Source organism: Amblyomma maculatum, chromosome 10 (genome assembly GCF_055883805.1).
Source record: "Amblyomma maculatum isolate TAMU_Amacu chromosome 10, ASM5588380v1, whole genome shotgun sequence".
In the NCBI taxonomy this organism is placed as follows: Eukaryota; Metazoa; Arthropoda; class Arachnida; order Ixodida; family Ixodidae; genus Amblyomma; species Amblyomma maculatum.
In genome coordinates this window covers 16,749,308-16,777,031 of record NC_139353.1, presented here as the reverse complement: position 1 = coordinate 16,777,031, position 27,724 = coordinate 16,749,308, and the positions used below count along the sequence as shown (strand labels likewise).

Genomic DNA, 27,724 nt, shown 5'->3' with positions numbered 1-27,724 from the left:
GGATAATGAGGAACCGCTTAACGCTACTACGTTCTAGAGTTCAAATGTACTCGGAATAGGGTGCCCCGTGTGGCGACTCTATATCAAGTGCCAAAAGCTAACGTAGGGCCCAAGATTTTGTTCGACAATGAAAAGCCATATAGATTCATAGACAAGACATACTACTAAAGTCTGTCATAATTAGTACTAGCTAACCTGGGAAGCAAGACTCTGATTTATCTGCTGCAATCCGTCTGGATCACCCGGATAGCAGATGTCTCCAATAGTTCGCTGAATTGCAGTGCTCGTATCTGAGAGACCCCTCAAATATATGGTGTCCCACTCTTCAAAACGAAGATTAAGTGTAGCCGGGATAGGGTGTCCTGGACCGCATTTTAGGTATAACGTTATTTAACTGGCGCTTTATTTTCGGTCCTTTATTGCCACAATCCAAGCGAACTTTCTCCGGCTCTGTATGACTGGTATTCTTACCTCACGGACCTAAAACCAGCAAGAAGCGTCGTTTATGATACAATGCACCTGCGCTGGGATTCAAAGTCGATTCGCTGAAGCAAAACTATTTTTCAGCTAAAATTATGCTCCAGAGAGTGTAAAGTGTAAAGTTGCATTTATAATAAATGCAACTGCGCTGGGATTCAAAGTCAATTCGCTGAAGTGAACCTATTATTTATATTCATTCTGAAGGTAGCGCGAAAAACGAGGACCAAGAGTAGGAGGAGACAACACGAGCGCTCGTGTTGTGTCCTTTTACTCTTGGTCCTCGTTTTTCGTGCTGCCTTCAAAATGAATCAGATTCAACTCGCCCAACTTTCAACCTTACTTTTATTATTTATTGAAACGTGTTAAAGTACAGACCCTCTCGGGGGCTGGCCTGCCAAGTGACTACGCTTTGGCCGATTATGTCGCTCGTAAAACTGTAGCATAAAGTCGTTTCCTGCCGGATGCGCCGCTCTTTACAAACGACGGTAAATTCTAAATGTGGCTTTGAACGTCATCGACAAAGGCACGACGTTCATTCAGACAGTGGCTATGAGAAAACAGTTTAGCTTTCCAAAATTTTCTGTTGCATCCATTTAAGCGTACCCGTGGAAGAAGGTTGCATTAAATGATTTCGCATGTATCCAGAGCGCTGCAGCGGTGTTGCCCTAAAGAAGAGTCGTTCTCCCCAGACACGCTGCCCTTTGATTCTCCAGTAGCACCCTTGTACGGCAGCATGGTTCATGCCACCTACTGGTTCTACCTTTTTGCAAGATTTGTCGGAGAACGGCATGGTGCGCGATCTTTGTTTGGGACCACCTCGTTCTGGACCTCGGCTACAACAGCCACGGTCATCGATATAATTTCGCCTGATAGAGGTTAAATTGCTTACGCATTTAAAACCGAGCGAAGCGATGTTATCGTTGACACATGCACCACCACACTTATATTATCCATGCGCATAGCTGCCTATTTTCCAGTTTGCTGTTTTAGCCTATAAATCCCCTATGGTAGCAGCTACAGCTGGAAGGTGAATTGAGACCTATGACCACTTTCCCAAACATTTCACTCCAAGGAGCCGAACACCAGGCCGGAGGAAAGCTTGTACTCATTGAAAAGCCGGTGGGTACCCGGCGGCATCAGGGATCGAACCTGGTACCTCCCGAACACAAGGCGGATGCTCTACCACAAGGCCACGCTTCGGTTCGAAAGAAGATGATGCCCGACGTTCGGGAGCACAACCAATATTACTACGTCTGTGGGCCACCAGAGACGCTAATTGGCAAACACAACGAGCCCTCGTGGATGGCGCCGTAATTAAAGTGCAGGAGAGCTACTGGTGGCGTGGCGCCTGGATCGCGTGGCGGCTCGATGGCAGCATGAATAGGAAAATCGCGGCCGAAACCGATCGCGTGGATAGCAGGATGGAGGTGCGACGGATAACGAGTCTCATAGCAGTGAGAGGGGCACCTGCGACCGCGCATAAAAGGCTTACCTTCAACTCTTGAACCTCCGCGGTCGGATGTTATTCGTGCTGGAGGAGTGCGCCGGAGCGTGAGACTAAGAAACAGCAGCGTAAAGCTGTCATCGGCTCACGTAGACTTCGTAATCGCGTCATTGCGTATAATTTAGCCAAATGCTTCTTTTTGGTTTTTTAGTACACGAAACACTTCGAAGCTAATCTGATGTTCCCTGCGCTGCAAATCTAAGACCTTAACCACAGGCAACGAAATATATAGGCCGCTTCTATATGTTGTGCATTTCCGCTCAGTTAGTGAGCACGTGAATTCACTACTCCAGTTTTATCTGCTAGGTTGGGCATGTTCAGTGATCTCAATATGTACAAACGTGTGGCAAAATTATATTACGAGAACACCAAAGTTCCGATTTCAGGGTTATGACGTCAAAGCATTAATGACTCGCGACAGGAGCCCCTGTTGTGAATCCTCCCAGTCGGAAAAAACGAAATAAAATTTTCAGTTGTTACAACAGAATTTCTGTGTGATTCTTGAAGGCAAACCAGTTACTATAACATAACTTTTTGTAGTAACATCCGTATTCTCTGTAGTTTGGACAGAAAACTGCTACAGAACTCCAAACAACAAAAGCCTACTAGAGAAAATTGTACACAACTACAGAAAACTACTGAAGAACAGCACAAAAGTCTGACGTTAACGACAAAACTACGGAATACTTTGTAGCATTTTTTACATGGTTCTGTCGTATTTTTAAACGGTGCTTGGCAGCGTACATGCACTTTGCTGTTCACGTAATTACTAATTTCTATATTTTGCCTCTAGTGTCTCACAATTACTCATAGACATGAAGTATAAGCGCACCATGCTCTCTCTGAGCTTCATACTCGGTGAACGCGTGTACTGGTTTTTTATATAGTATCTGATCGTCTGTCCTAGCCACTTACAGCGCTTTTTGCTTCTGAAACGTCAATATAAGCTGAAACAACTGCTGTGGTCGAACAGTGTCTCTAGTCATGTATATTCACCTTACAATTTGTAAGCATTTTATTTCCAGTTTCGCCGTTTTTTGTTTTTTCTTTACGACAGCGTTTAAGCTTTTCATTCCATTCACGCTCTCCATACTTTGCTTTAGGACCTCTTTAGCCCTTATACTGATCAGTCTTTCTGACACGTATAGTTTTTTCTTTTCTTTGTACGCAAACTTATATAAACGCATATATAGAAACGCATATATTTCTTTGTACGCAAACTTTGTACGCATATTATATAAACTCATGTAAATGGTTTTCCGTATAGTTACCGACAGAACTTTGATCCTTCTACCGCTCCTACGCCCTTCGTGCCCAGGCCTTTACTCTTTAAAAGCGCGATTTTAATTTTGGTTCAGTGAGCATCAGTAAATTCCATCTAATGTTTCTTTTTTTTTTCAATTTTGCGCCATATTTGTTTGTTTTCGCCTTTGTTTTCTTCTAGATATAATTAATTGCAGTAAAGCCGTTAACATGTCTAATATGCAACCCTTGTTTTGAGTGTCAATCCTTCTGACAGCTACGATTATTTCGGTCCAGTGTACACTGCGCACTCGCAGCCTGCTTGGTTTCCTTTAACGTTGAATACCCAGTCAGCGTTGTACCTTGAGTACCTAGAGCCTGCATATTTCGATAACCTATAGAGAATCAACTGTTTTTCATATCGAAGTGATCAATGATCAAAGAAACTTCCAGATCCCTTTACAAAATTTTGAGAGGCATCAACTGTGGCTATATCGCCGAGATTTTTTTGTATACCTTGATTTAACAGCCGCACCTGATTACGCTTCACTCATACAATTGCAACGTTCATTATCTATTATGATTCGTACAAAGGAAGACATTCGGAGAACGGCCGAAAAAATGGTAATTATCTTCTTCGTTTTGCCTATACTGCCGATATATTGAATCAGATCATATGTGGCGGTCAAACAATAGGCTGTTTGGCTGTTGCGGTTTTAGGATAGGATAGGAAAAACGTTTATTGCTCTAGAAAGGTCTTGTGCTAGTAGCAGACGAGAAAGAAGAGGTCCATCTTCCTTCTTCTCACAGGGTCCGTGCCCCTATTCCAGGGCTCCGCTGAGCTTGCCTGCTCGCTGGGCGTGCTGGATCAGACCTTGTTGACAACCCAGATCGCCACTAGAGAGCCGGCTCTCCCATTGTTCCACACTCCAATCTTTACGAAAGCTATCGTTTTTACTGTATTCCCACATGATGTGGCATAACGAAGGTTTGTCACCACACCACGAGCAGCTGTCTCGATATTGCGACGGGTAAATCTTGCTAAGGATATGCAGATTTTGGAATGTTCCGGTCTGCAGTGTTCGCCAGTACACTGTCTCGATATTGCGACGGGTAAATCTTGCTAAGGATATGCAGATTTTGGAATGTTCCGGTCTGCAGTGTTCGCCAGTACACTGCCTCTTGTTGATTTAGATCACAATGAGGCGGCGGATAGCGGATCTGTACCCTCTTGTAGTAAATTTTAGTGACTGTCGGAAATGGCATAAAAAGGCGCGGCTGCGGACACACAGGTTTAGGCCAGCGCTACACATCACTGCGAAGCGCGGAGCCCGCTGAACGCAAAACAAAAATTCACGGCGTTTAAGGAAACATGACTACGCACGTCAGCTGCGGTATGCTGCCACTGACCTCCGGCGAGAACAGATTGTGGGATAAACCGGTTACATTTTCCGTGCAGCCACCTGTTGTGGACAATTATAACCAGCTCTCGTCGGGAGCACTTCGCGACCAAAGCCGCAGAGATTACGCATCTCCGTATTCTCTATACGAATGTCAGAAAAAGGCGTAAATAAAAACCACACCGAGCCACAGTATACTGCGCACCATAAAGCACAGCAGGGTGGGTTCGATGGAAAAACGCCGTACTCGGTGCGACCATACTAGACATGCAACTACATAGGTGTTGAAATCCAGGGCTGTGCTGCGCGAGGTGGCAACAACATGGTCGGAGTAGCAAGCCAACACAGATAGGGTGAAGAAGCCCTGCACTTGGTTCTCAAGGAAAAGCTATTTCACTGCAGTTTAGCGTCATGCCGTAAAGCTTGAGGTTAGAGGTAATGATCATCCCGTTAGGCATTAATGTGATGGAGTCAAAGCTCCCTCTTTGAGGAGAATCCCGCGTCATAGCGTTTTGATCTAGAAATCACAAACATGCCCCTTGGTAGATGGCACGTGTCATGCGAGGTAGGCGGCCGGTGATTGGTTGGCAGGTTTTGCGACATTACGGAGGAAATTACATGGCCAGGGGGGTAAAATATCCCTTCGAGACGAGGAGGTTTAGATTTCAGTCGAGTCTTCCGGGACCTTTCTATCTCAAGTAAGACACACTATCTCTAGGCTGTGCAGGCACCTACATTTTTACAGTTGCCTTAAAGCAGGCTTTTGTATCTATATCGAGAGGTATATCTCATGATGTGGCACCTCACCACTGTATATCAAGGTATACGTATGAGATAATAAATGCACGTTTTGTATGAAATTAGAGATTAAACGGGGTGGGAAAGGCATTTATTCTAATGAGAATCCTTCGGGGGGGGGGGGGGGGGGGGTGGCGGCAGGCATCATTACAAGTCCCAAGTCCCATTGCATATAATAATAGAGAGTTAGAGGGGAGCGTAAGTGTCTCCTAAAGACTTAAGACCTGATGTCTATATATATATATATATATATATATATATATATATATATATGTGTGTGTGTGTGTGTGTGTGTGTGTGTGTGTGTGTGTGTGTGTGTGTGTGTGTGTGTGTGTGTGTGTGTGTGTGTGTGTGTGTGTGTGTGTGTGTGTGTGTGTGTGTGTGTGTGTGTGTGTGTGTGTGTGTGTGTGTGTGTGTGTGTGTGTGTGTGTGTGTGTGTGTGTGTGTGTGTGTGTGTGTGTGTGTGTGTGTGTGTGTGTGTGTGTGTGTGTGTGTGTGTGTGTGTGTGTGTGTGTGTGTGTGTGTGTGTGTGTGTGTGTGTGTGTGTGTGTGTGTGTGTGTGTGTGTGTGTGTGTGTGTGTGTGTGTGTGTGTGTGTGTGTGTGTGTGTGTGTGTGTGTGTGTGTGTGTGTGTGTGTGTGTGTGTGTGTGTGTGTGTGTGTGTGTGTGTGTGTGTGTGTGTGTGTGTGTGTGTGTGTGTGTGTGTGTGTGTGTGTGTGTGTGTGTGTGTGTGTGTGTGTGGTTAAATGTCAGATATATCTGATTGATTCTTTTCTACCATTAAAACAATTTTATGGTATTATGTTCTTATTTTGGTACATACAGTGGGGCCTCGGATATTATATGAAGGAGCTCACGCCGACCTACCGGGGCTTCGACAGCTTTTACGGGTACTACAATTTCGATGAAGACTACTACACCCACAGCCTTCCAATAGTGAGTCATGCCTTCCGATTCAACCTAGTTGTATTTCTTTGCTCTGCAGTACATTTTCTTGAGCGAAAGATCATGCATTGCATTGGATACATAGCGCCTACCATTAGAGCCTCTTATAGCACCAGTAAGAACAGAATTAATTTTTTTCGTTGTCACAGAATACAACATGAGACAACAATATCAGTCTCAGCTTAAATTAATCTTTTTTACGTTACCAAACACAACATTCAAACAATTTTGCCGATAACGTAAGATTGGTCCATAATTCGATAGTATCATTGCCCCGACGTGGTGATGCAGTGGTTAGGGCATTCGACAGCTGTACCCAAGGATGTGGGATGGAATCGTGGCGGCTACCGCTTTTCGGTAGAGCTGAAAAGCAAGGCGCCTGTGTGCTGTGTGGTGTTAGTGCCCGTTAAATAACCCTAGGTGGTCGAAATTTCCAGAGCCCTCCATTATGACGTCTCTCACAGCCCGAGTCGCTCTTAGGAGTTCAACACCCTAAACCAAACCATCAACTGCGTGATTCGACAAGAGATGTTGCGAATCGCAGAGGATATGCAGCACCACCACAGCGGTTTACTGCCACAGCTTCACCGGAAACTGTCGAACTAGACTCAACAATTTTCCGCATCACAAGGTTGAGAGGAGCGTCGTCAGCAAATTTGCGTTCATTTTTGTCAGAGGAAGAATGGCTTTCTTTCTGCAGGAGAAAGGTTACGATCCGCTTAAAATGCCACATAATCTACTTTTGCTGAGTGCGCTGACTGCGGGGAGTTCTCTTGTTTCTTTACACTACCGCACAGCAGAAATGTAATTCAGGAACAGACATAATGACTACATGAAAATCACAAAACGCGGGAGAGAAAAGTATGCCTTTGCGTAAAAATTTCTGATCCACGTTACCACAAGCCAGGTCTTTGCAAGGCACCGTGCGGGTGTTTTGTTAGTGTTTTATAACTTAACGCGTGTAATTATCACTCCAACTTGCTGCTGTTTTAAATTATTTACCAATGCGTCTCTATAAATGAGATCAGCTTTAAGAATAAACGGGGATAGTCTGGAACAATAAATTTCTGGAAGGCTCGGCGATCGTATGTAAAGGCCAGCTCTTAAAGCTTAGTTTCAAACAACTGCTTGAACAGGACACTGTGTAACTTAGAAGAAATTATTTAGTAAAAGTCGTAAACAAATTATCGTGTAATACACTGTCTCCACAAACTAGCTAGCGACCACGTTTCAGTCATATAATTAAATGTTAGCGGTTAGATATTATGATACCAGACAGCTTGAAAGCACCGCGAGCGACGTGAAGTCATACTCTTCTAGGCACGCTTCTAACTGCGGGTATGGCACTACATAATAATGAAATATTTTCTACTGGTGATGACTATCTGCTTCCCTCATTCGCTGTTGTTGTTGCTTTTATCTTTATAGGAAAACAGCACCTGTCTTGATTTTTGGTTGAACACAGATCCCATACGTTCGGAGAATGGGTCATATTCGACGACGCTGTTCACCCAAAGAGCTAAAAATATTATTCGGAACAGAGACAAGTCTAAGGTAACGGCACTAGTCACTTCGTTGGTGTTTTATATCTTAAATTAAGCAAGAACAGAAGGCAGCAAACTTCACTGTATTTGCAACTATTATTTTAGTACGAAATGGTGAACAAAAGATATAATTTTTCAGTTTTTCGACTACAACTCGTTCACCGTAATAAAACGAGCTTGAGCCCGGTAAGAAAACATTGCCAAGGATTTCGTACAATATACAACCACAGTTTTCACTTCATTATGACCCAGTTCGCTCGTAACGCAAATTTATTCAATAACTGCATTTTGCACTGCGTGAAATTATCGGCAATATTGTGGATTTTCATTTCTAAATGTGGCATCAATTTTTTAAAATCACTTTCACATTAATGTAATGTCGTCAGTTCTTAGCGCGCTAGCCTTTTGTTTTTTTATTTTTTCTGCCAATAAGTGCTTGACAAATCCGAGGCATCAAGTCCAGAAAGCTATCAATGACTTTGTAGTGTATATTTCCACAATCGTGCAGCAGCTGGTCAACATTCTCCTCGGCTGTGCTGGCATTTTCGTCGACAACGAGCGAAATAATCCAGATTTTTAATTTGATAAAGTTCAGCAAACTGGCATAATCACTTTATAAGGTCAACGGTTCTCTTCTACCAGTTTCTCGCAAGCATAAAGGAATGTTTCGGGTCGCTATTCTGTTTAAATGCATATCCAAACCCAGGTTCTAAATTCACTACGGAATTATATTTCTTAACAATTTTCTTATAAACATCTATGCTGATTATACCTTGGATTCGGCGAAGGAGGTCAAATCCACGAAAGGAGAACCAGTTCCACACCGTAACTTTTCCGCGCCTTTACGAGTCAACGCGGGAGGTTGGGCACAAGATTTTTATGAAGTCGGTTAGGAGCAAAATATTGCAATAAATCCTATAATTTCTGCACTCAAGAAATTCGAATCGTCATACAAAATTACTAGTTTCTTTTTACAGCTTATCCACACCATATGTTCATTTTCATATATCGTCCTAGAATCACGACCCTTTTCGTGGACGTGAAGGTAGGCTGCGCTTTAGTCGTTTTGTTCAACACATGACAATTTGCGTTTCATAGTAGATGGGGAACTCTTTAGATCTTGTCACAAGGAGAAAACCTTCGTAAGTATCGATAACTGAAAGCTATGAGTTTCCTCGGCTCACACGATTGTTTCGACAACTTACTATGCTGATGTGGCCTATAACGGTAAAGATCGAAAAAGTTAACCCCCTTGACCTCTAGGCAGTGAAAGCTTGCAAATACTCCGACTGTGTTACTCTGAAACGCACTGAAAGTTCATTGTGTTTCATACTTTAGTTCTGGCCACAGATAACAGTTAGTTGCGCAGTATTGGTCACTCACTCTACGTCCCCTCTAGTTGGTTATGCAGCATGGACTAAGACAAGTATCCACAAAACAAATCACTCAAAAGGGGACGAAAGTTAACAAAATTTGGGACAAACACAAAATCAATTTAATTGAAAGCGCCCACAAAAAGAAAAAGATAATAAAAACGAACTGTATTAAGAGAAATACTGCCCAAGCAACTCCTGGAAGAGTAAAAGAGTATTATAGCCCCAAATTATATACGGAAGTAGTGAAATGGCACTATATTTCACGAATGTATTGCATTTGTACGAAACTTTCAATTTTATGTCTGTTTGTTTGCTTGCTTGCTTGCGTATTCATTTGTTTGGTTGTTTGTTGTTTGTTTGTATTTTTGTATTTTTGTTAGGAGCTTGTACTGGATGAGTTTTTGGAGTGTTTTCTTCTCGCAGCCATTATTTTTGTTCCTGAGCTACCAAGCAGTCCACGGAGCAACAGGCCCGGAAGAGCTTCAGGCGCCTTTGGAAAATATTCGGAAGTTCCCCTACATCCAAGAAAAAAACAGGACAATATTTGCAGGTAAGCAACGGGCTCAGTGGTAACGCACTTAGCTGGGTATTCGGGCGGCGCGGCCATCAGCTAGTTTTGATTGCAAGCATTTATGAGATTCCCATTTTTTTATAAGATATTTATCGCTGCTGGTGCCTAATGCACGGTGCCGTCAAATTATTCTGTCAGACGCGGGTGTACGTTCTGAGCTGAAATTCGTTGCTAGCTGTTTTCTTCAGACGAAAGACGGCACAGAGGTCATTCGAGTTCATTGGGAGGTTGCTAAATTTTTGTGGGTGACATGAGCTACACAAACGTGGAGTAACTAAACAATAACCATGTCATTCAAGCTCTAGCAGAATAAACCTCCGATGGCTTAATTTAAGTTAGAAAAGGACATCAACCAAAAAGAAAATAAAATAAGATATTTCATAATCTACTCAGTTTCTTCGTTTCATGCGAAGCAACCCTCGTTTAGTTATCTGGATGGTCACCGACTGTAGACGTAGATGTAAGGGGGAAGAGTTCGTATGAAGAATTCAATGTTTGTTCGGGTCTCCTGAATATGTTATGACTCAAGCATGATCCTCCTGCTTGAGCGTGGCTCGGTGTTCAGTGGAATGCATTCGTGGAAATCAATCCCGTGTTCATGTCTCGCAGTGCTCGGCCACAGCGCTTCGATTAATATTCATTGGTGTATTTATCTCCTGTCAAACAATTTATAAAAGGTCGATGTGGGGTAGCCTAACACTGCAATACATGTGACCCCAAGATAGACATCGACAAAAGCCAAGACGTGTCCACGCTCGAGGCTCTTGCTTGGTCATAGCACAAATGTTCGTCGCTTCCTACGGGTCCTTCCCCATCTTACATCCACGGTCTACAAGCTGCGTTCCTGTGGATGACGAAACCAAGCATTCAAAAGGCAAACTGAAGCTCTCTCACAGTGACATCTGAAGTAGGCAACGAGTAGGTCCTGAAACGTAGTGTGTTCATAATTTTTATTTAATTCCTTTGCTTTCTGACTTACGTTCCTGTATCAACCAGACAGATATCGGTCGAATATGTTTTTTTTTTCTGCAAGCCCAGACCATATTTATATACCTTCCAGATCATTCGCATGCATCTAGGTTTGTTAAATAACTGTTATTAAAATACTAGGATGACACTTGCTTCTCGAGCTTTGTGAAAGGCCCAAGGACATGGACTCTCACTCCAAATCTTTAGACGTCAATGCCCAGCACCAATACGTGCTGTGATACGTTCGAATTTTTCGGAGTCTAACACGAACGCAAATGTCAATACGAATAGAAAAAAAAAACGGCCTCTCAATTAAGTGAATGATTTTCTTGTAAGTAATCATCAATGTTTTTCTTACATGCGTCCTCACCTTCTACTATTTGGTTAGCATTTCAGTTCCTCACTGCTCTCCACCCCATATATTATGCTGTTGCTTCGGAACCGTCTATGGATTAACACCAATCTGTGACCTAAGCAAGTTGCGGTAGCACTGCTGTCGCCAGGATGTGCCGACTAGGGGTAAAAAGAAAGCTTAGTGTTCCAAGAATAGACGGGACCAGAACATTTCAATTGAGCTTTCTGATTTCACATTGCGCCTGTAATGTCTTTCGATGCAGAGTAACCACCAACATCGTAGAGCAAATTGTTAAAGTATGAAATCTCGTTACAAAAGCGGAATACTTTTACAGCATCGCGAAACGTAGGGAGGTACGAGTCGGGAGCACGACCCATACTGACGCATTCAAGGTCAACTTATCAATACTATTTTCAGTTCTCGGAGAGCATCAATAAATGAGAACGATGGTTTTAAAGTTAGCTAGTGCTTTGAATAAAAGTTGCGACAAAGTATCTGAAGTCATTTTGAAGTCGATCTATTTTTTAAGTTTTAAAATTGCCTCGATAAATGCACCTTGTAAAGACAGACACACCCATGAAAAAGAAGCCATCTACGGGTGCTTATCGCATTCGTTACAGCTTCTCGTGTTGTCTGACACTCTGCCGCGCAGGCTAAATCCCCTCTCAAATACTGCCACTCAAATAATGGAAACATTTAAGCTTAAGGCAGTCCTCGTACAACATGAGGAAAGAACTGCGTGCAGCAACAGACGACGAAAATTGCCCGTCTGTTCCTCCAAGTGGCATTCGCGGATGCCGGCGTCATCCACGCTCCAATTGAACGTCGTCTGCGCAGCTGTCTGTTACTGTTGGCCGTTTCCTTTCGTTCCCTTGTCATAACGTCTGAGAAGTGCTTTTCAAATGTAGCTCTTTCTAGGCTTCACAACTTGAACGACCGTTATTAGTAAGCAAATTCAGTGCAAATATGGCAGCTTATCAGGCTACAGGAAAAGCTTGCGGGATTCGGATAAATAATCAGCGGATAATGAGCCTGTCGGCGGTATGTACGGCTTCACAAGAGATATTTTAGCGCCGTTTTAAATATAAACTGCCTCCGGAATAACGTAGAACACTTTGTCACACATTTCTTCAAAACTTTCGCCAACGTTTAAAGGCCGGCCACCTCTTCTAGTGTTCTGCCAAGGGAGAAAAATTGGCAGTGGCTTAGCTTCCCAATGATCTGTGAAGTAGCATGAAGCGGTCTCGATTTTGTCTATACAGTATTTCGATTTGGCAGAGTGTCCAAACGCAAAATCTCATACATTGGATTACTCACCGGCGTCAAGTCCATTTGATGCCACAGTCTCTCGCACACACTGCACATGTGTCCAAACGAATTGTTCGTAAAGTCTCCTTCAAATGTCCGAGTTGCAGATGCGGTTTCGCAAACTCGTATGGAGTGATCAGTCGCACGACGTGCCTTCAGATCCTCTTCTGTTGGTTCCCGATGACTGAACTCTTCCACAGGCCTCATCTCGGCGGCTATGCTCGGTCTATTACGCTAGGCAGTCTGGCATCACCGTTTGGCAAGCCGTTCCTACCCCTGTTCGGGCGTCTCCACCGCTCTCTTCGACTTCACGCTCGTTCCCTCTTTGCTGCTGCTATGGGCCACTTTTTACGCTCTGCCGGCGGGTGCGTTTCGATGGAGGCGAAACTGAGAAACGTCCGTGTGCTGTGCGATGCTAGTGCACGTTAAAGATCCCCAGGTGGACGAAATTACTCCGTAGCCCTCCATTACGGCTCCTCTTTCTCTCTCTTCACTTTCTCTGCCACCTTCCTCCCTTCCACTACAGCGCGTGTCAGGTGTCCACAGAGCAAATTTGACAGATACTGCTCCTTTCCTTTTCTGTGAACGAGTTTGTTATTATAATTATTATTCATATTATGATTAGAAAACTGCTTTGAAAATATCCGCAAGCATGTATTTTCATGGACGCTAAGCCTACTTTTCACCTCCAGTCTGCTGCGGCGCTACGATTGCCCCCTCAGTTTGTGAACACGGCGTTGGCCTATTCACAGTTCTTTCGTATTATGCGCGAGACACATTTCCAAACAGTCAGCTAAAACATCTAGTATCCCCCTTTCTGAATAATTTTCACAGAGCTTGGGCGGGCTTAGCGCCGTCTATCTTCTGCGATTCCACTCGACACACATCAGTGTGCGAAAAGGTGCGATAACATGTTATCAACAGCAGTTACAAGGCATTGCATTATTGTAAGTTACGATAAAATAGCGACATAATAAAGTTCTTTTCAAATTCTCTCATCTTGGGAAGTTTTGTTCATGGCAAAAATTGAGCCCATTAGGGTTTTTTAATGGTCAGTGTGAATGACAGCATCTGGTTACTTAAATGCAATGATGTGGGAGTAGGATGCTGAGTGTGCATGCTTTCTTTCGGGAGAGAACGCTCAAAAATTGCTGCAATTGGTAATTTTTCAAGAATTTTATGGTAACTTGAAAATGTATGCATTTTGCCTGTCATTGAAACTAAAGCAAGGGGGATTTGATAGTTACAATGGTACTTTGGTTAGAGGTTAGAACCAAGGTGTCCAACTTGAGTCAGACTGGCACGAATCTCAGGCACAGAGAACGCAGGGTAATATAAAAGAGTTAGTGGCGAATACATGATGTTGTTTGCAGGAATGGTGGACGCTTTGGACCAGTCAGTAGGTGAAGTATTTGAGGCACTGCACAACCATAGGATGCTAGAGAACTCAATAATTGTGTTCTCCAGCGACAATGGTGGCATCCCGTGGGGTGAGCACGGTTCCCGGAGCATCAATTGGCCGCTGCGTGGGGGAAAAATCACCCTCTGGGAAGGCGGCACCAGAGCAGCCGCTTTCATCTGGAGCCCCTTGCTTGCCAAGAGACGAACTGTGTCAAACCAACTGATTCACATGACGGATTGGGTGCCGACACTATACTCAGCTGCAGGTTGGTATCATGTTCATTCTGAGACATGTACTACATTTTCATTAAATCGTGCGTCCTAAAATGAGAGCGTCCTTGGTTCCTCGGACAAGATGCTGTCGTCATTATTCCATGTTTATAAGACAGTTTAACACCACTCAGGCAACAAATACGGCTTCCATTTCCTATATATTGAAGGTGAAAACTGAAAGTGCCATAGGCTGATTAATGCCGCAAATTCGTCACCGCTTCACAGAAGGATCCACAACGTTACATCAATTTCAAGCTGCATCCATAATTACTGGGACTTTAAAAGCAACATAACTTATACAAGATGCATTATGTTTTAATGAATTCCCTCATATATTAATCACTGTATTAAAGCTGGAGCACACTTGGATAGCATGATTGAAAGGACTACATTTAATGTGATATGATCCTTGGTGCCCGAATTTGAAGAAATTAGGCATTAAAACATTTTAGTGCGAACACAAGCAATCGTCTTTCAGGTCAACCTGCTTTTTTTGTGAGTGAGGCCTATGCCTTATTGTAACCTATTAGTGCGTATACATCTGGGCTCCCAAGGGCGAAAACCGTATGGGCACTCTTAAGTGTATGAGGCAAGGCTACCAGCCCATATAGAAAGCACCGCTCTATATACAAGCCGTATGAAACGTGTCTGCTTGCCTTAGAGGTAGAGTGAATACATGCGGATCTAAGCTCCCATTTCCATATTAAAGGAGAGGCCCGAGTTGCAGTTCCTACCAAACATAACTTCAGGAAAACCTACGTCCAGTTATATAGTGCTCGCCATGTAAGCTGCAATCTACCGCCTGCCTGCGCCATGTTCATAATTTTGCGCTCATAATGGCGGACTGCCACCGACGCCAGATTTTCGGCAAACAGGGCCCTTAACGCTATTAGGTTAAAATACATCTTAAGCTTACGCGCGTCACACGCAACACGTGCACCCGCCTTCCCTGTGCAAAATGGCTCCAGCCATCCCCCACCCTCGCAACTCTACCAATGAGATGTTTAATTCTATATACCTATCTCCCATCCCATAAAGCACACCCATACATAAGGCTGCCAAGAAACAAGTATAAAGGCGCCGTGAAAAACTTATGAAGCTGGATAAAAACAAAATTGCCCACGATTACGTTACTTCCTAATGCGAAATTTGAGCTCAGCTCATCAGCTGCTTCACCTTTCCGATCGATCGAGGCAGATTTCGAGCAAGACACGTATGTACAATTACACACAACTTTTTTTTTTTAATTTTTCACACGTATTCCATCAAGAAACACTCCACTAACAGTTTTTGGCTGTCATGAAAGAAGCTTTGTAGTAGGAGAAAAGAAGAGAGCAGTTGAGTTATCGGGAGGTTGCGGGAAGCAGCGCGTGGGCACATAAGAACGTTGCGCGACGAACAGATAGCAGCGACTGACTGATGCCGCTGACGCCGCTAGCGAGGGAAGCGAGTGAGAACGGGATGCACCGTCGAGTCGGCGTCTCCGCAACCGGAGAGCACCCCTCTTCCTCTTTCTGCATGGCGGCGACGGTGTTCTACACAGTTACGTTGTCTAGACTCGCTAGCGGCGGCAGCGGCATCAGTCAGTCGCTGCTAGTGCTGCCTCCGGCACCCCCCGTTCCTTTCCTAGTGTTCTCCGGTTGCTGCGCGTGCGCCTGCCCCCATTGTTCGTCGCTCACAGTACCGCCCCCCTCTTCCTGCAAGGTGCCTGTTGCAGTAGCGCCGGCTCGAACTCGGGGTGTGAAAGGGGGGCGGGGCTAGTTACGAGACCGACGTAGCCGACGCCAATGCGCAACCCAGGAACGAGCGCCAAAGAGCTGCGCTCTAAAAATTGGGGGGGGGGGGGGGGGGGGGGGGGGCTTAGCTTGGTTAGGCCTGGATATCAGAAGCGAAAAGGTTCGGCGATGCCATGGCTTGGCTTGTGGTTCCTTGGCGTAGTTGGCCCACTACACAAACTTTGAAATGGATTGTCTGGGAAGCGAGGCTTAAACTACTCACGAGTATACATAGCCAAGCTCACTCACCTGAATGTCAAGGTCCACTTTTCGTATGGTTACATCCAGTGTTCTTCTCAGCAGTAAAACGCACCCGTCTTGCTGCCGTCACACATGCGTCTCTTTTCCAACCGCTCGGCACGCAGCTCTTCACTTTCCTCGGCCCGCCGCCTCCTCTTGTTTTCACTCCGCCGTACAGCAGTGGCTTCGGCCTGAGCAGCTAGCTGCACCCGACGCCTCGTCTCCTGTCATTCTTCTTCTTCTCTTTCACGGCATGCGGTGTCGCGGTGTCACGCCGACGGCTTGATAACCGAGCGCAGTGCATCTTCTTCCTCTTCTTCTTCTTCTCCTGTGACATCACGTAGTTTGCGCATGCGCAGCTGTGGCTTTTTCTAACGACGGAGCACACGTGAGACTCGAAGTTGACTAGCCTAGTGAAGCTTTTCGCTTCAAAACTTGCATTACCCTCATATGCACGTATAAGAGCGTTAACTCTTAGCTCCTTCTTAAGTTTCACGGCATCGGCGCGGAATTCTCAACTCATTGCCAGGGTTGTCTGGTGGCGAAGTTTTGGCGATGGAAACCCCCTTCGGCCCGTTTAAGGGACATGTGGTACATCGAATTTCGAGAGTGAAGGAAAAGAAAGGATAATGGACCACAGTTGGCATCTGCGCTTGGGTGCCGTATGCTTAAGGTTATTGGTTCAACACTCACCGCGTAATGCCCGCCATTAATTTAGGGCATAAGGCAATACCTGACCAGGCCCACATCCTTCGTACGGCTGTGCGCTTAGAAGATGCTCGACAAGCCCCACGTCACTCTTTCAGGTGCACCCAGTTTTGAACAGCTACACGTTCAAAGCTTGTTCGCTTATTGTCCTCCACAGGGGTTAGAGTTCAAGTTCATAAGCTCCGACGCTCCTCGAACCTAGACCGACGGTCATTCCATGCTGCCCGCGATACATTAGTGGTGCGGGAGGAGACTGTCTTTGACTTCATCTCACTCAATTTCATTCCATGCCGACACCTAAATGTCGAAAGGCTAAAGAAAAACTTAACTAGAACGTCAGAACAGCGAACATTTTCAAGAGATGGCAGCAATTGCAAATATCGTATTACACTTTTTTTCTTCGTGCCACGCACCAGCTCTACCTCACTCATCATCGGCACCAGTGGTCTCCTAGTCACTTCCCTCCCAACACAAATCACCCTCTTTTACTGCGTCAAGTCCATTCGAAATGTATCACTTTGTGAACGCGTTTATCTCTTTGTATGTATCACTTTGTGAACTCGTAGGAAAGTGAAGTTACATTTAAACCGTAACGCTGAGAGCCTAGCGTCAGCGCCTGGCAGACTCCTCAACTTTCATACCCCGGGCGCACGATGTCAGCATTCAAGTTATAACCTGTAAGGTATCATTATGCGACACCGGATCCTCGTTCACTTATGTGCACTTGTAGCTGGCTTAATCAATAGTTCTTTTATTTGTGCTTACATTATCTTATACTCAAAGGCCTGAAGAACCATACGACATAGATACAAATACCCGCTTAACAAAAGCGCACGAACGTGCCTGCGTGGCCAAAGTGTAGCATGTCTTATTCGCAATGCAAAGGTCCTGGAGGGCTCAGCTCCTCTCACCAGGTCATCTGAAATTTGAAATCGGAGTTGATAGCTTGTGCCAAACCAGCTGCTTCGGCGTAGGCATCAAGCTTTTTTTTTCCCGAAACGTTTGCCACAAGGCATTGGTTGAGAAAGGGGGAATGGGATGCAGGAGATAGAAAGTTAAAAGAAGGGAGTGAAGTCCAGTTGCGCTTAGGTATTCGCAGAGGTTGGCGGTGTAGTGATTGTCCATTGTCCACTTCTCGTATTCACAATCGCGGTTCCACCGTAGGCCCACCTTCATGAGTAGCCGTTGTCTAACTGGAGTCGTTGCTGTGCTGATCATTATTTTTTTGACTAAGGTGACCAAAAGTTTCGTATTTTTCGATCAAGCTTATGTGTGGCCGTGCTTAACAGAGCCTACAGTCAGATAACAAGGTTGAACCGGAATAAACCTCAGCAATTTTATTTCGCTCACAAGACTGCCGTCGCATTTTGTTGACGCCTTTACTCGGTCGCGTTAAAATAAGGTGGTGCCACCATGCGGCCGTATGACGTATACTGCAACCCACGCATGTAGAAGTCACATTTCAGCGGTAGGACTTACCAGTTGGTAGCCTTAAGTGTCTCTGCAAAATTCTTATGAAATATATTTATAATAATTGAAACAAAGGTGACCAAAAGTTTCGTATTTTTTTTCATTCTAAACAAGTGTTGGCTTAGATCCGAATAAATACGCTTCCTTTGACCATCGTAATTTCTGAGGAAAAAAATCTGAAGGTGGCTGTTGTTCATTATTTTGTCACACAACATGGGCACCTCTGGAAAGTTCACGTCATGCAATCTTCTTCCTCTTGTGAACATTTTTTTGGGTGTTATTGTGCACCCCTTTTTGAGGCAGGCCATAAGGGTCGCAGTTTTTTTTTTTTTTACAGAGTTTTAATTTCCGAGTCTGGGAAGCAGATTACAATTTTAAAGCCTTTGACAAATTCCGACGCCTCTTCCCAATTTATCTCTTCGAAATAACTCGCATGTTCGAGCAACCAGATAGCCGAAATACTGCGTCGCATCACTCATCCGCTTCCCTTTTGTGCTAACGTTTTCCTGTCAACCACATTTTCTTTATGTGAAAACAGCTCTAGAACGCGGACAGGTAGACAGAGACAAACATACATTTTCTTGTGCTTCTCTATAGCATGGCCCTTTTCTTGTGCTTCTCTACAGCATGGCCCTTTTCCATTACTGATTATATTGACGTCACGTGTTGGACAGCATTAAGATTGTGCTTCAAAATCTCACTGAAATGTATCCGGGGACATTTGTACTGAGCCCAGGTATAAGTAATAACGCCGTCCACCAGTGTGCAACATAAAATAGGACAAAATAAATTGCATTCAATTCGTTTTTTGCTTAACGTGAGATATTTTTGTTTTTATATATGCCGCCATTTCGACCTTTGCAGATTGTAATCACATGGCGAAAGGCATTAGAGCGTGGGTAGCTGCTTTATTAACAGTGATGCTTTTTACATTCTTTCTATAACACAATGCTCTTTTTTTTACTATTTGTGTGCTTCCAGGTGGCAATGCCAATGAACTCGGCGAATTAGACGGGATGAATATGTGGCCACACTTTAGTCGCGGCTCAAAATCACCGCGGATGGAGTTCCTTTACGACATTGATGAACTTATAACGTTTGCCCGCGGGTTGCGCTACTCCAAATTCAAGCTAGTTGTTGACAGCAGCGGCCAGTACATAGATCGGTACCGTCCCCCTCCTGGCCAGGCACCGTACCAAGCCCTGGACGTTCTTCTCGAAAGGTCCATGGTTGCTAAAGTACTCAAGAAGTTGCCCGGAGAGGGCAAACTGAAGCTACCAAAGAACTGGAGAGAGAAGGCGACGCTGAGGTGCCATACGTTGAGAGAAAACTTCGCCTCTAACCAGACGGTCTACCTCTTCGACGTCGAGGCTGATCCCTGCGAGTTGAACAACATAGCCAGCTTGCGGCCAGGCGTAAGTACTGATATAATCTTTCTTTGACACCGGAGAAGCCGGCTTATATTATGCAGAGTCGAGGCAGACCGCCTAGTGTGTGGACCGAGGTTTGTGCTCATTTTTATCACGGCCTTCAGATGATGACCCATATCTGGAAGGCACGGCATAGACCACATTTCAACTGAAGCCTAAAGCAGTAGTGTTTGCACAATATTTCTCATGGCCTTCAGGTGACGATTCACATGGATTTTACTGGATTTTACATGGATTTTACTGGACATGGATTTTACTGCAGTTGTGATCGCAGTAGCTTTATGTAGATGCGATGCTATGCTGTCCATTCACCCTGAAATATCAGTTCACCTTAAAGCACTAGAACTGGATGCGGTCGATATTATTGAGAGCAGAGAAAGGGCATCCAATACCGCTTTCCCTAAAGAACAAATACTCAATGCGAGCGTTGTGAGCAGGGGACAAACTTTTCATAAACAGCATTTTTGTTGCACACCGTTCGATTAGACCATTTCTGGTAAGGTGTTCGTGAAAGTACTTTGGAACAATCCGCACATTTCAAACTTGCCTCGTAGAAATTTTTGACAACACACCTTCTTATTTTCTATGACAGCTTTACCTACTGGGCCCGAACGCACGTAGTATTTCCAAAGAAAATTCTTGCGACGAGTAGGAAGACCAGACCCTGTAAATTTGCTCATAGAAACGTGTTGAAATATTTCAGTTTCCTCTCATATGTATTCAAGCCGTACCTCTTAGGCCCCGATAGAAAACGAACCCAGCGGTGGCAGGCGGCAGCGTGAGAATGAGCAGAAAAGGTAGTTCGGAAAAATCGGCGTGATGTCATCGGGATAGTCGAGAGGTCGCGGTAGTCGTATGGTAGTAGTTGCAGCATATACACGGGACTAATACAAATACACCTTAATCTACCGATAACATAACTGATTCTTGAGCCAGATGTTTCCCCCACTATTTTACTTTATTCCAACCGTCAGTTGCCACAAAATCCAGCTCTTAATCCACTTTAATACGCTTCCAACTCATTCTCAGGCTTTCACATTCACAGCAGGTGAGCATGTTTGAGTACCCTCTGTACCTTTTTTTAAAAGCACGCCCTGTTGGTTTTTATGGCAATTTAACTACTCCGTGTAAACACAGAAAACATTTTTAAAGCAAAGTTTTGGTAATTACTGAAAGCTTATATCATTCTTATGAACATGTCAACACTAGCATCTTATAATATCCTTAACCTGATTCGCTTTGGAACGTTCGATCACATATATTAAACTAACCTTTAATATCCCACCGTTGCCACACCGTTAAAAGTTGGGTCCCACAAAGTTGGATTTGCCTCAGGAGTCGGAGCCTCAAACCTGTCTGCGTGGTGACGGAGGAACATAAATAAAAAGCGACTTCCGATGTTCGCATGCTGATGTTTGTATCTTTGATTAATAATAATAATAATAATAATAATTGGTTCACAGGAAGGGAAAGGCGCAGTATCTGTCACACTTGCTATGTGGACACCTGAACCGCGCCGTAAGGGAAGGGATAAAGGTGGGAGTGAAGGTGTAAAGAGAGAAAGGGGAGCCGTAGTGGAGGCCTACGGAGTAATTTAGACCACCTGGGGATCTTTAACGTGCGCTGACATCGCACAGCACACGGACGCCACTTCGTTTCGCCTCCATCGAAACGCAGCCGCCGTGGTCGGGTTCGAACCCGGGAACTCCGGCACAGTAGTCGGCCGTCTTACCACTGCACCACCCCGGCGGGGCGTATCTTTGATTCCCTAAAGTATTTTCGGTACATTAATAGTAGAGCTCTAAGCGAATGAAGTTTCTCAATTTAAATGAAGTTACGTCTTGGAAAATAATACCACCATTCTGTCCACGCATGGTTATGACACCTGCCATGGTTTCTTGATCCTAGTCAGGCTGCCTGAAGCTTTGGAAATCTGCAACCACCTATTTACTGAAATAAAGACGTTCAATTACAGATAGATGCGCCTTTCCTCGTCCTGGAGGTCCGAAGTCGCACCTTTCTCTGCTCTACCATCATGACCGACATGGCACGACCCTACTTAGACCGCTCCTAGCTCCTCCACCAAGTGTAGGAAGGCGGATTAAGCAGTTTGCTCGGTGATACCCTTACTGATACGTTGGTGATGCCAAGACCAGCGTTCCTAATGGCAAGCTTGAGCTTCTTCAGCTTCGTCGTCCTTGTCGTCGTCTCCCTTTGCGCTTCTCACTGGTACATACATACATACATACCTACATACATACATACATACATACATACATACATACATACATACATACATACATACATACATACATACATACATACATACATACATACATACATACATACATACATACATACATACATACATACATACATACATACATACATACATACATACATACATACATACATACATACATACATGCATGCATGCATACATACATACATACATACATACATACATACATACATACATACATACATACATACATACATACATACATACATACATACATACATACATACATACATACATACAAATCATCTCAGGGATTTAAATTTGCCCTTCCCGAAGGCCTTACGTGTCTTGGTCAAAAAGGTTTGGTTCACACCTTACATATAAGAATTGAGTACGCAACACCGAACTGGCATGCAATGCGAGTACCATGCAGCAAATTATTATTACGAATGCATTAACAGGTGCCTAGTCGGAAAAAAAATTCGGCGTTGCCATAAACGTCGCGCCCGACCCAAACATCGTCAATCACTAATCATAGATAACCGGTGACAAAACAGTCGCTATTAATAATTAATTTGCTTTATACATATGCGATAGTGGTTGTTAACAAGAGTAAATGATAGTAATAGTTACTTATTAAAAGCAGTTGAAGTGAAATAATTTGCTAAATACCACTAATTGATATTCCTATTTAACAAAGAATGACACTGATCACAATCGCTAATTGCCGCAAACAAGTCAATTACCAAGAGTAATGAAGAGCGATTAGGTGTATTATCAATGCTATTTAACATACTTATCACTGATACAAATTCACGCTATTAAACTTGCTTCAGTTCAGATCAAATGGCAAACCTGAGACTCAAATTCGGTCTACGATAACGTGAACCATGCTGTTTTGATGTCGTCTCTCTTTTCACTTCCGCAGATCCTGGCGTTTATGATGAAGCGGCTCAAAGCTTATGAGGCCTCGGCTTCAACCCCGTTGAACCAGCGAAACAACACAAAAGCTCCTTTCACCATCCAAGACGGACTCTGTGCGCCTTGGGTTACCTCACCCTCGCTTCAGCAGCCGACATAGAGCTGTAATGTGGCCTGCTCGAGCGCAGTCTATACTGCACGGACAGACTGTTTTTTTAGTGCGTGCATTAAAAATATCATTTCATGCCCTTCGCTCTCAAAACGCATGCAGAAGACAAGACTTGCGCTAGTGGCTTCATCATCATCATCATTATCATCATCATCAGCCTGATTATACCCACTGCAGGGCGAAGGCCTCTCCCATATTTCTCCACTTAACCCGGTTCTGTGCTAGCTGCATCCACATCCGCCCACCTAACTTTCTGCCGCCCCCTGCTACGCTTTCCTTCCCTTGGAATCCAGTTTGTTACCCTCAGCGACCATCGGTTATCCTCTCTTCGCACTACATGTCCTGCCCATGTCCATTTCTTCTTCTTAATTTCTACTAGAATGTTGGTAACTTGAGTTATTTCTCTGACCCACTCTGCACGCTTTCTATCTCTTAATGTTACCCCTACCATTTTTTCGTTCCATAGGCCTCTGGGTTGTCCTCAACTTAAGTAGAACTCTCTTGGTTAGCCTCCACGTTTCAGCCCCATAGGTGAGTACAGGCAAGATGCCACTGTTGTATACTTTCCTCTTGAGCGATACCGGTCAGCTGCTAGTCATAATCTGCGAGTGCTTGCCAAATGCGCTCCATCCCAATCTTATTCTTCTTGTTATTTCCTTTTCGTGGTCCGGATCTGCGGTTACTACCTGTCCTAAGTAGACATATTCGTCTACTACTTCCAGTATTTCGCTACCTAATGTAAACTGCTGTTCCTTTCCGAGGCTGTTGTACATTACCTTAGTCTTCTGCATATTGATTTTCAAGCCTACCTTTCTACTTTTCCTGTCTAGGTCATCAATCATTATTTGCATTTCTTTACCCGAGTTGCTTAGCAAGGCAATGTCATCAGCAAATCGCAGATTACTGGGGTATTCTCCAGTGGCTCAAAGTTTAGTTTTTTACCGAGTGCGTATCTGTGTCGGCAGTCGGCTTCTAAAGTATATATAATGACTCCGATGTATGTTGTTTTGAAGGAAATGTAATGTTCCGGTTCAATAATACCCGACTGTCATCTCTATTGCTTCAGTTATAGTGGACGGTATTCCGCTGTCGGTGGATATTCTACCCTGTTTAGCCGCTAGTGCTCAGTGCAGATAGGACACTAACTAAGAGACAAGAAGCGTATGGAGTCGTTTATAGCAAGAGCGTTCTGAATCCGTTTACCATTGGCCAGTAGCACCCGAACAATTCTCAGACAGATGTAATCTGTGTCTAGATGTGCAGGCCTGATCATATACATGGGGTATGGACTTGTCCAGAAATACATGCTGTAGATAAGCAGACAAAAACGGAATATTTTGGGGAGACTGTACAATTAAGATCAAACGCTGAGACTCATCTAGGTTTTATCTGACTGGCTGAACCCGCCGCCCTGGTCTACGATGATAGGCGACAGCCTACATAGCCGCACGCTTTACAAAGTAGGGAACAATCTTGGTCAGCATATCATCCCATGCTTTTTAATGAAAAATTCATTCAAGAACTACTGTCAGCGCTACGTGAAGATGAGTGCGCAATCATGCATCTGTATTGGTATGTCTGATACTGATTCCAAAACTAACTGCTCAGAATTACGTAATAACATGATCACTCACAGGTAAGGTAATTTGGTCTACCGTAGACTGCGAATGCTGAGGCATACAGTGTAAGAAGCCGTCAATCAAAGTTAAGTTCTTTTTTCTTCACGCTCACAGCATGAGGTCGGAAGGTCTGAGCTATCTTAGCTACTGCTTGCTTTTTTGTCCCTCGGACAAGTGGCGAATTCCCATGCAAGGATTTTATTTACAGTAATACTAACAGACCAGCTTGGCCATTTCATAAGAATACTCCTCTCTTATTCTAGGGTAGAACGAGAGGAAGAAGTTTTCATCCTCTTCTTCTGGCAATTCCCCACAACCGACGAATAGCGAGTCTCGTCGAAGATGCAGTAATAAATATGGCACCCGCTTTCACTGATTCGCGATAGTTACGACCCTTTAAAAAACTGCACTGACATTCTTCGCGCACATTCCGCTTCGTTTTCACTGGCCATGGTGGGGGAAACTGATTTTAATATGCATTTCTAGTATCTTCTTACATATCTAAGATGTAGTTGTCCGGGTCAACGCCGTCAAGACTATGATCACTTGTTTCGAAAACGGTCGCTTCTTTCTTACCTGAGTGAAAAACTGCCAGCTAGTGTTTGAAAATATTCGTTTAGGCAGACTGCAGTTGCTTGAAGCATGGCTAAAGTAAATACGGCTGTTCAGTGTGCGCTGCAAGTTAACTCGACAGTTGAACAAAAGTAACAGAGTTATTGCTGCGAAGCTAGCTCACAATCATATTTGCGCTATGTTTTCAAGAAATTCCTTAGTTTCTGTGAAATCCCATAGCCTTCTTTTGGGGCATATGTTACTGTGTAATGATCCTGCTATCAACCATCTAAACAGCCACACAATTTAATGAAATAACATGATAAATATTGGCCCGACAGCTTCGCACTGTTCTATTATAAAAGATTCGTTAGCGTTTTTACAAGAGGCACGCAGGCCACGTGATTGGTTTTGGTTTGTTAGGTTTAACGTCACAAGCGAATCCGGCTAAGGGAGACTACTCTATTCGAGGCTAATTATTCAAAGTCTATTTCTTTTAGAAAGGTTCCCATTGCCGCATCTCTACGTTTCTTAACGCACTCCTCAGCTGCTACTTGGTGGGCGATGCCATCGACACGTACTATAACGCGAGCCCGAGGGATAAGTCTCCAACAAAGCTTCTATGCACTAACGTTAATTGGCAGGAAAAGGGCCGGCTGGCGGAAATGCGATGCTGGATGTGTGCATAGATCGCATAAAAGGAGAAATCTAGTAGACTTGTCGCGTTCGATGAGAGGCGCGCGCATCGGGGCACCCTGCGCGAGTAGGAATAGAAGTGCCATCTGTACGCCAAGCTTCGCTCTGCTCGTAGTTTAGTCCCGCTGAGCGCCAGAGGGCGGCGCAGAGTCAGCGTGCCCTAGTGGGAGCCTGTATGTCTGGCGCCAGGCGCAACATACAGGCTGCGCTCCCTAGGCCCCTAGCAGCAGGGTGTCGAACCCGGTGTCGAACCTTTCGGATCCAGGTTCTGGTTCGATTTCATCTCCGGAAGGACATTCCGTTCCGGTTCTAATCGGTTCGACCCTGCCCGAATTGGTTCAAACGGGTTCAGAAAAAAAAAAAAAAACTTCGGATCTATTTTTTTTGCTCCACTCTTTTAAAGCTGAGTTTTCTTCTCTGTTCCAGTATTTATTGGAAGCTGAAATTCCACATAGTAGTCCGTCTATTGTTTGTCGTCAGATGTGACAAGCTTCACTTGGTTGTACAGGTCTCAGCAAAATGTTTGAGTAACAGACGATTAGAGCAGGACGAGGGAAAATAATTACCATTTTCGTTGGCACATAATCAACTAAAGCTGTCACGCCCCGAAAGAAAGTTAAAAGAAGATAGTGTTTCCTGCTGAGCTTTCCTGCCCACAAAATTCCACCTGAATTTTATTTTAGATCGGAACCTTTACTACCAAATGTACAACAATGTTTAGTACAGTTCCCACGCCATATACCCTTTCTTTATATATTTATTAATCTAGATGTGTAACTCAACTTACGAATCATAGGCTAAAATTTCACTGCCAAAGGAAGGTAGTCTCTCGATTCTCTAATGGGGCAACTTTCTCAACGTTGAATCAATGGGCCAGTGATTCGTTCCGCCATGCGGCAGAAGACCATTATGGGGCCTCCTTGTTTGCGTTTTTTTTTTTAACCAACATTTTTGGTCCATGGCGCCTTTTCCCAAGCATTTCACCCCAGAAGAGCCGAGCACCAGGCAGAGGGAAACCTAGTGGGTACCCGGCAGCACCAGGCATTGCGGAGTGCACTGGTCACCAGTGTTCGGAATGAAATCAAGAACCGACACCAGAGAATACTGCTATGCATGTAATAATAATAATAATCAATCAATCAATCAATCAATCAATCTTTATTTAATGTGCGCAGGAACAACCATGTGGTCCTTGTGCTGCAGCACAAAAAAAAAATGAAAAAGCACAAACATGTTTACACACACAGAGAGAACACAAAAAAAAGAAATAAATAATACATGAAATGAAACTGAGACGAAAAGTATCACGGAAATTAAGCAAACAATGAGTATCATCACTTATATATACAGTGAGAGAATTTTTTAGCACACCAGGAAATAAAGAAAAAAAAAAAGAACGGTAGGTAGAAGAGAAAAAAAAAAAAAACAGATAACTGACATTGATTATAGTAATATAGAAATATACATAAAATAAACAACCATTCCAGGCGCAACAAGTGCATGGTACTTAAAACACAGGCTAGAAATACAGAATAATACAATAAAGAAGTAAAATTGAACAAGGGACAGTAAGATTCGAATATAAAGTTTAAAGTTGAAATATAAGCAAGAAACGGATAAAAAGTAGTTCAAGATACAGACAGCATTGAACAGGAGAAAAAGCAAAAAGTGAAGTAAATACAATTTAAGGCTAGAAAGTGGGAGTTATATGTGATAAAGTACTGTTTAGAATACAAC

At 44.0% G+C, this 27,724-nt stretch overlaps 1 protein-coding gene across 1 annotated transcript in view; it reads left to right on the top strand.

Annotated features, from left to right (window-relative positions):
- The window catches only part of LOC146175669 (arylsulfatase B-like), a 31,053-nt gene extending 7,942 nt beyond the window's left edge, over nt 1-23,111 (top strand). Inside the window, exons 4-9 of the mRNA XM_084580868.1 lie at nt 6,249-6,359; nt 7,797-7,922; nt 9,712-9,838; nt 13,865-14,158; nt 19,340-19,773; nt 22,959-23,111. Of these exons, the coding sequence (XP_084436994.1) occupies nt 6,249-6,359; nt 7,797-7,922; nt 9,712-9,838; nt 13,865-14,158; nt 19,340-19,773; nt 22,959-23,111 (1,245 nt within the window). The remainder of the gene's footprint in view (nt 1-6,248; nt 6,360-7,796; nt 7,923-9,711; nt 9,839-13,864; nt 14,159-19,339; nt 19,774-22,958) is intronic.
- Nucleotides 23,112-27,724: the final 4,613 nt, after the last annotated feature.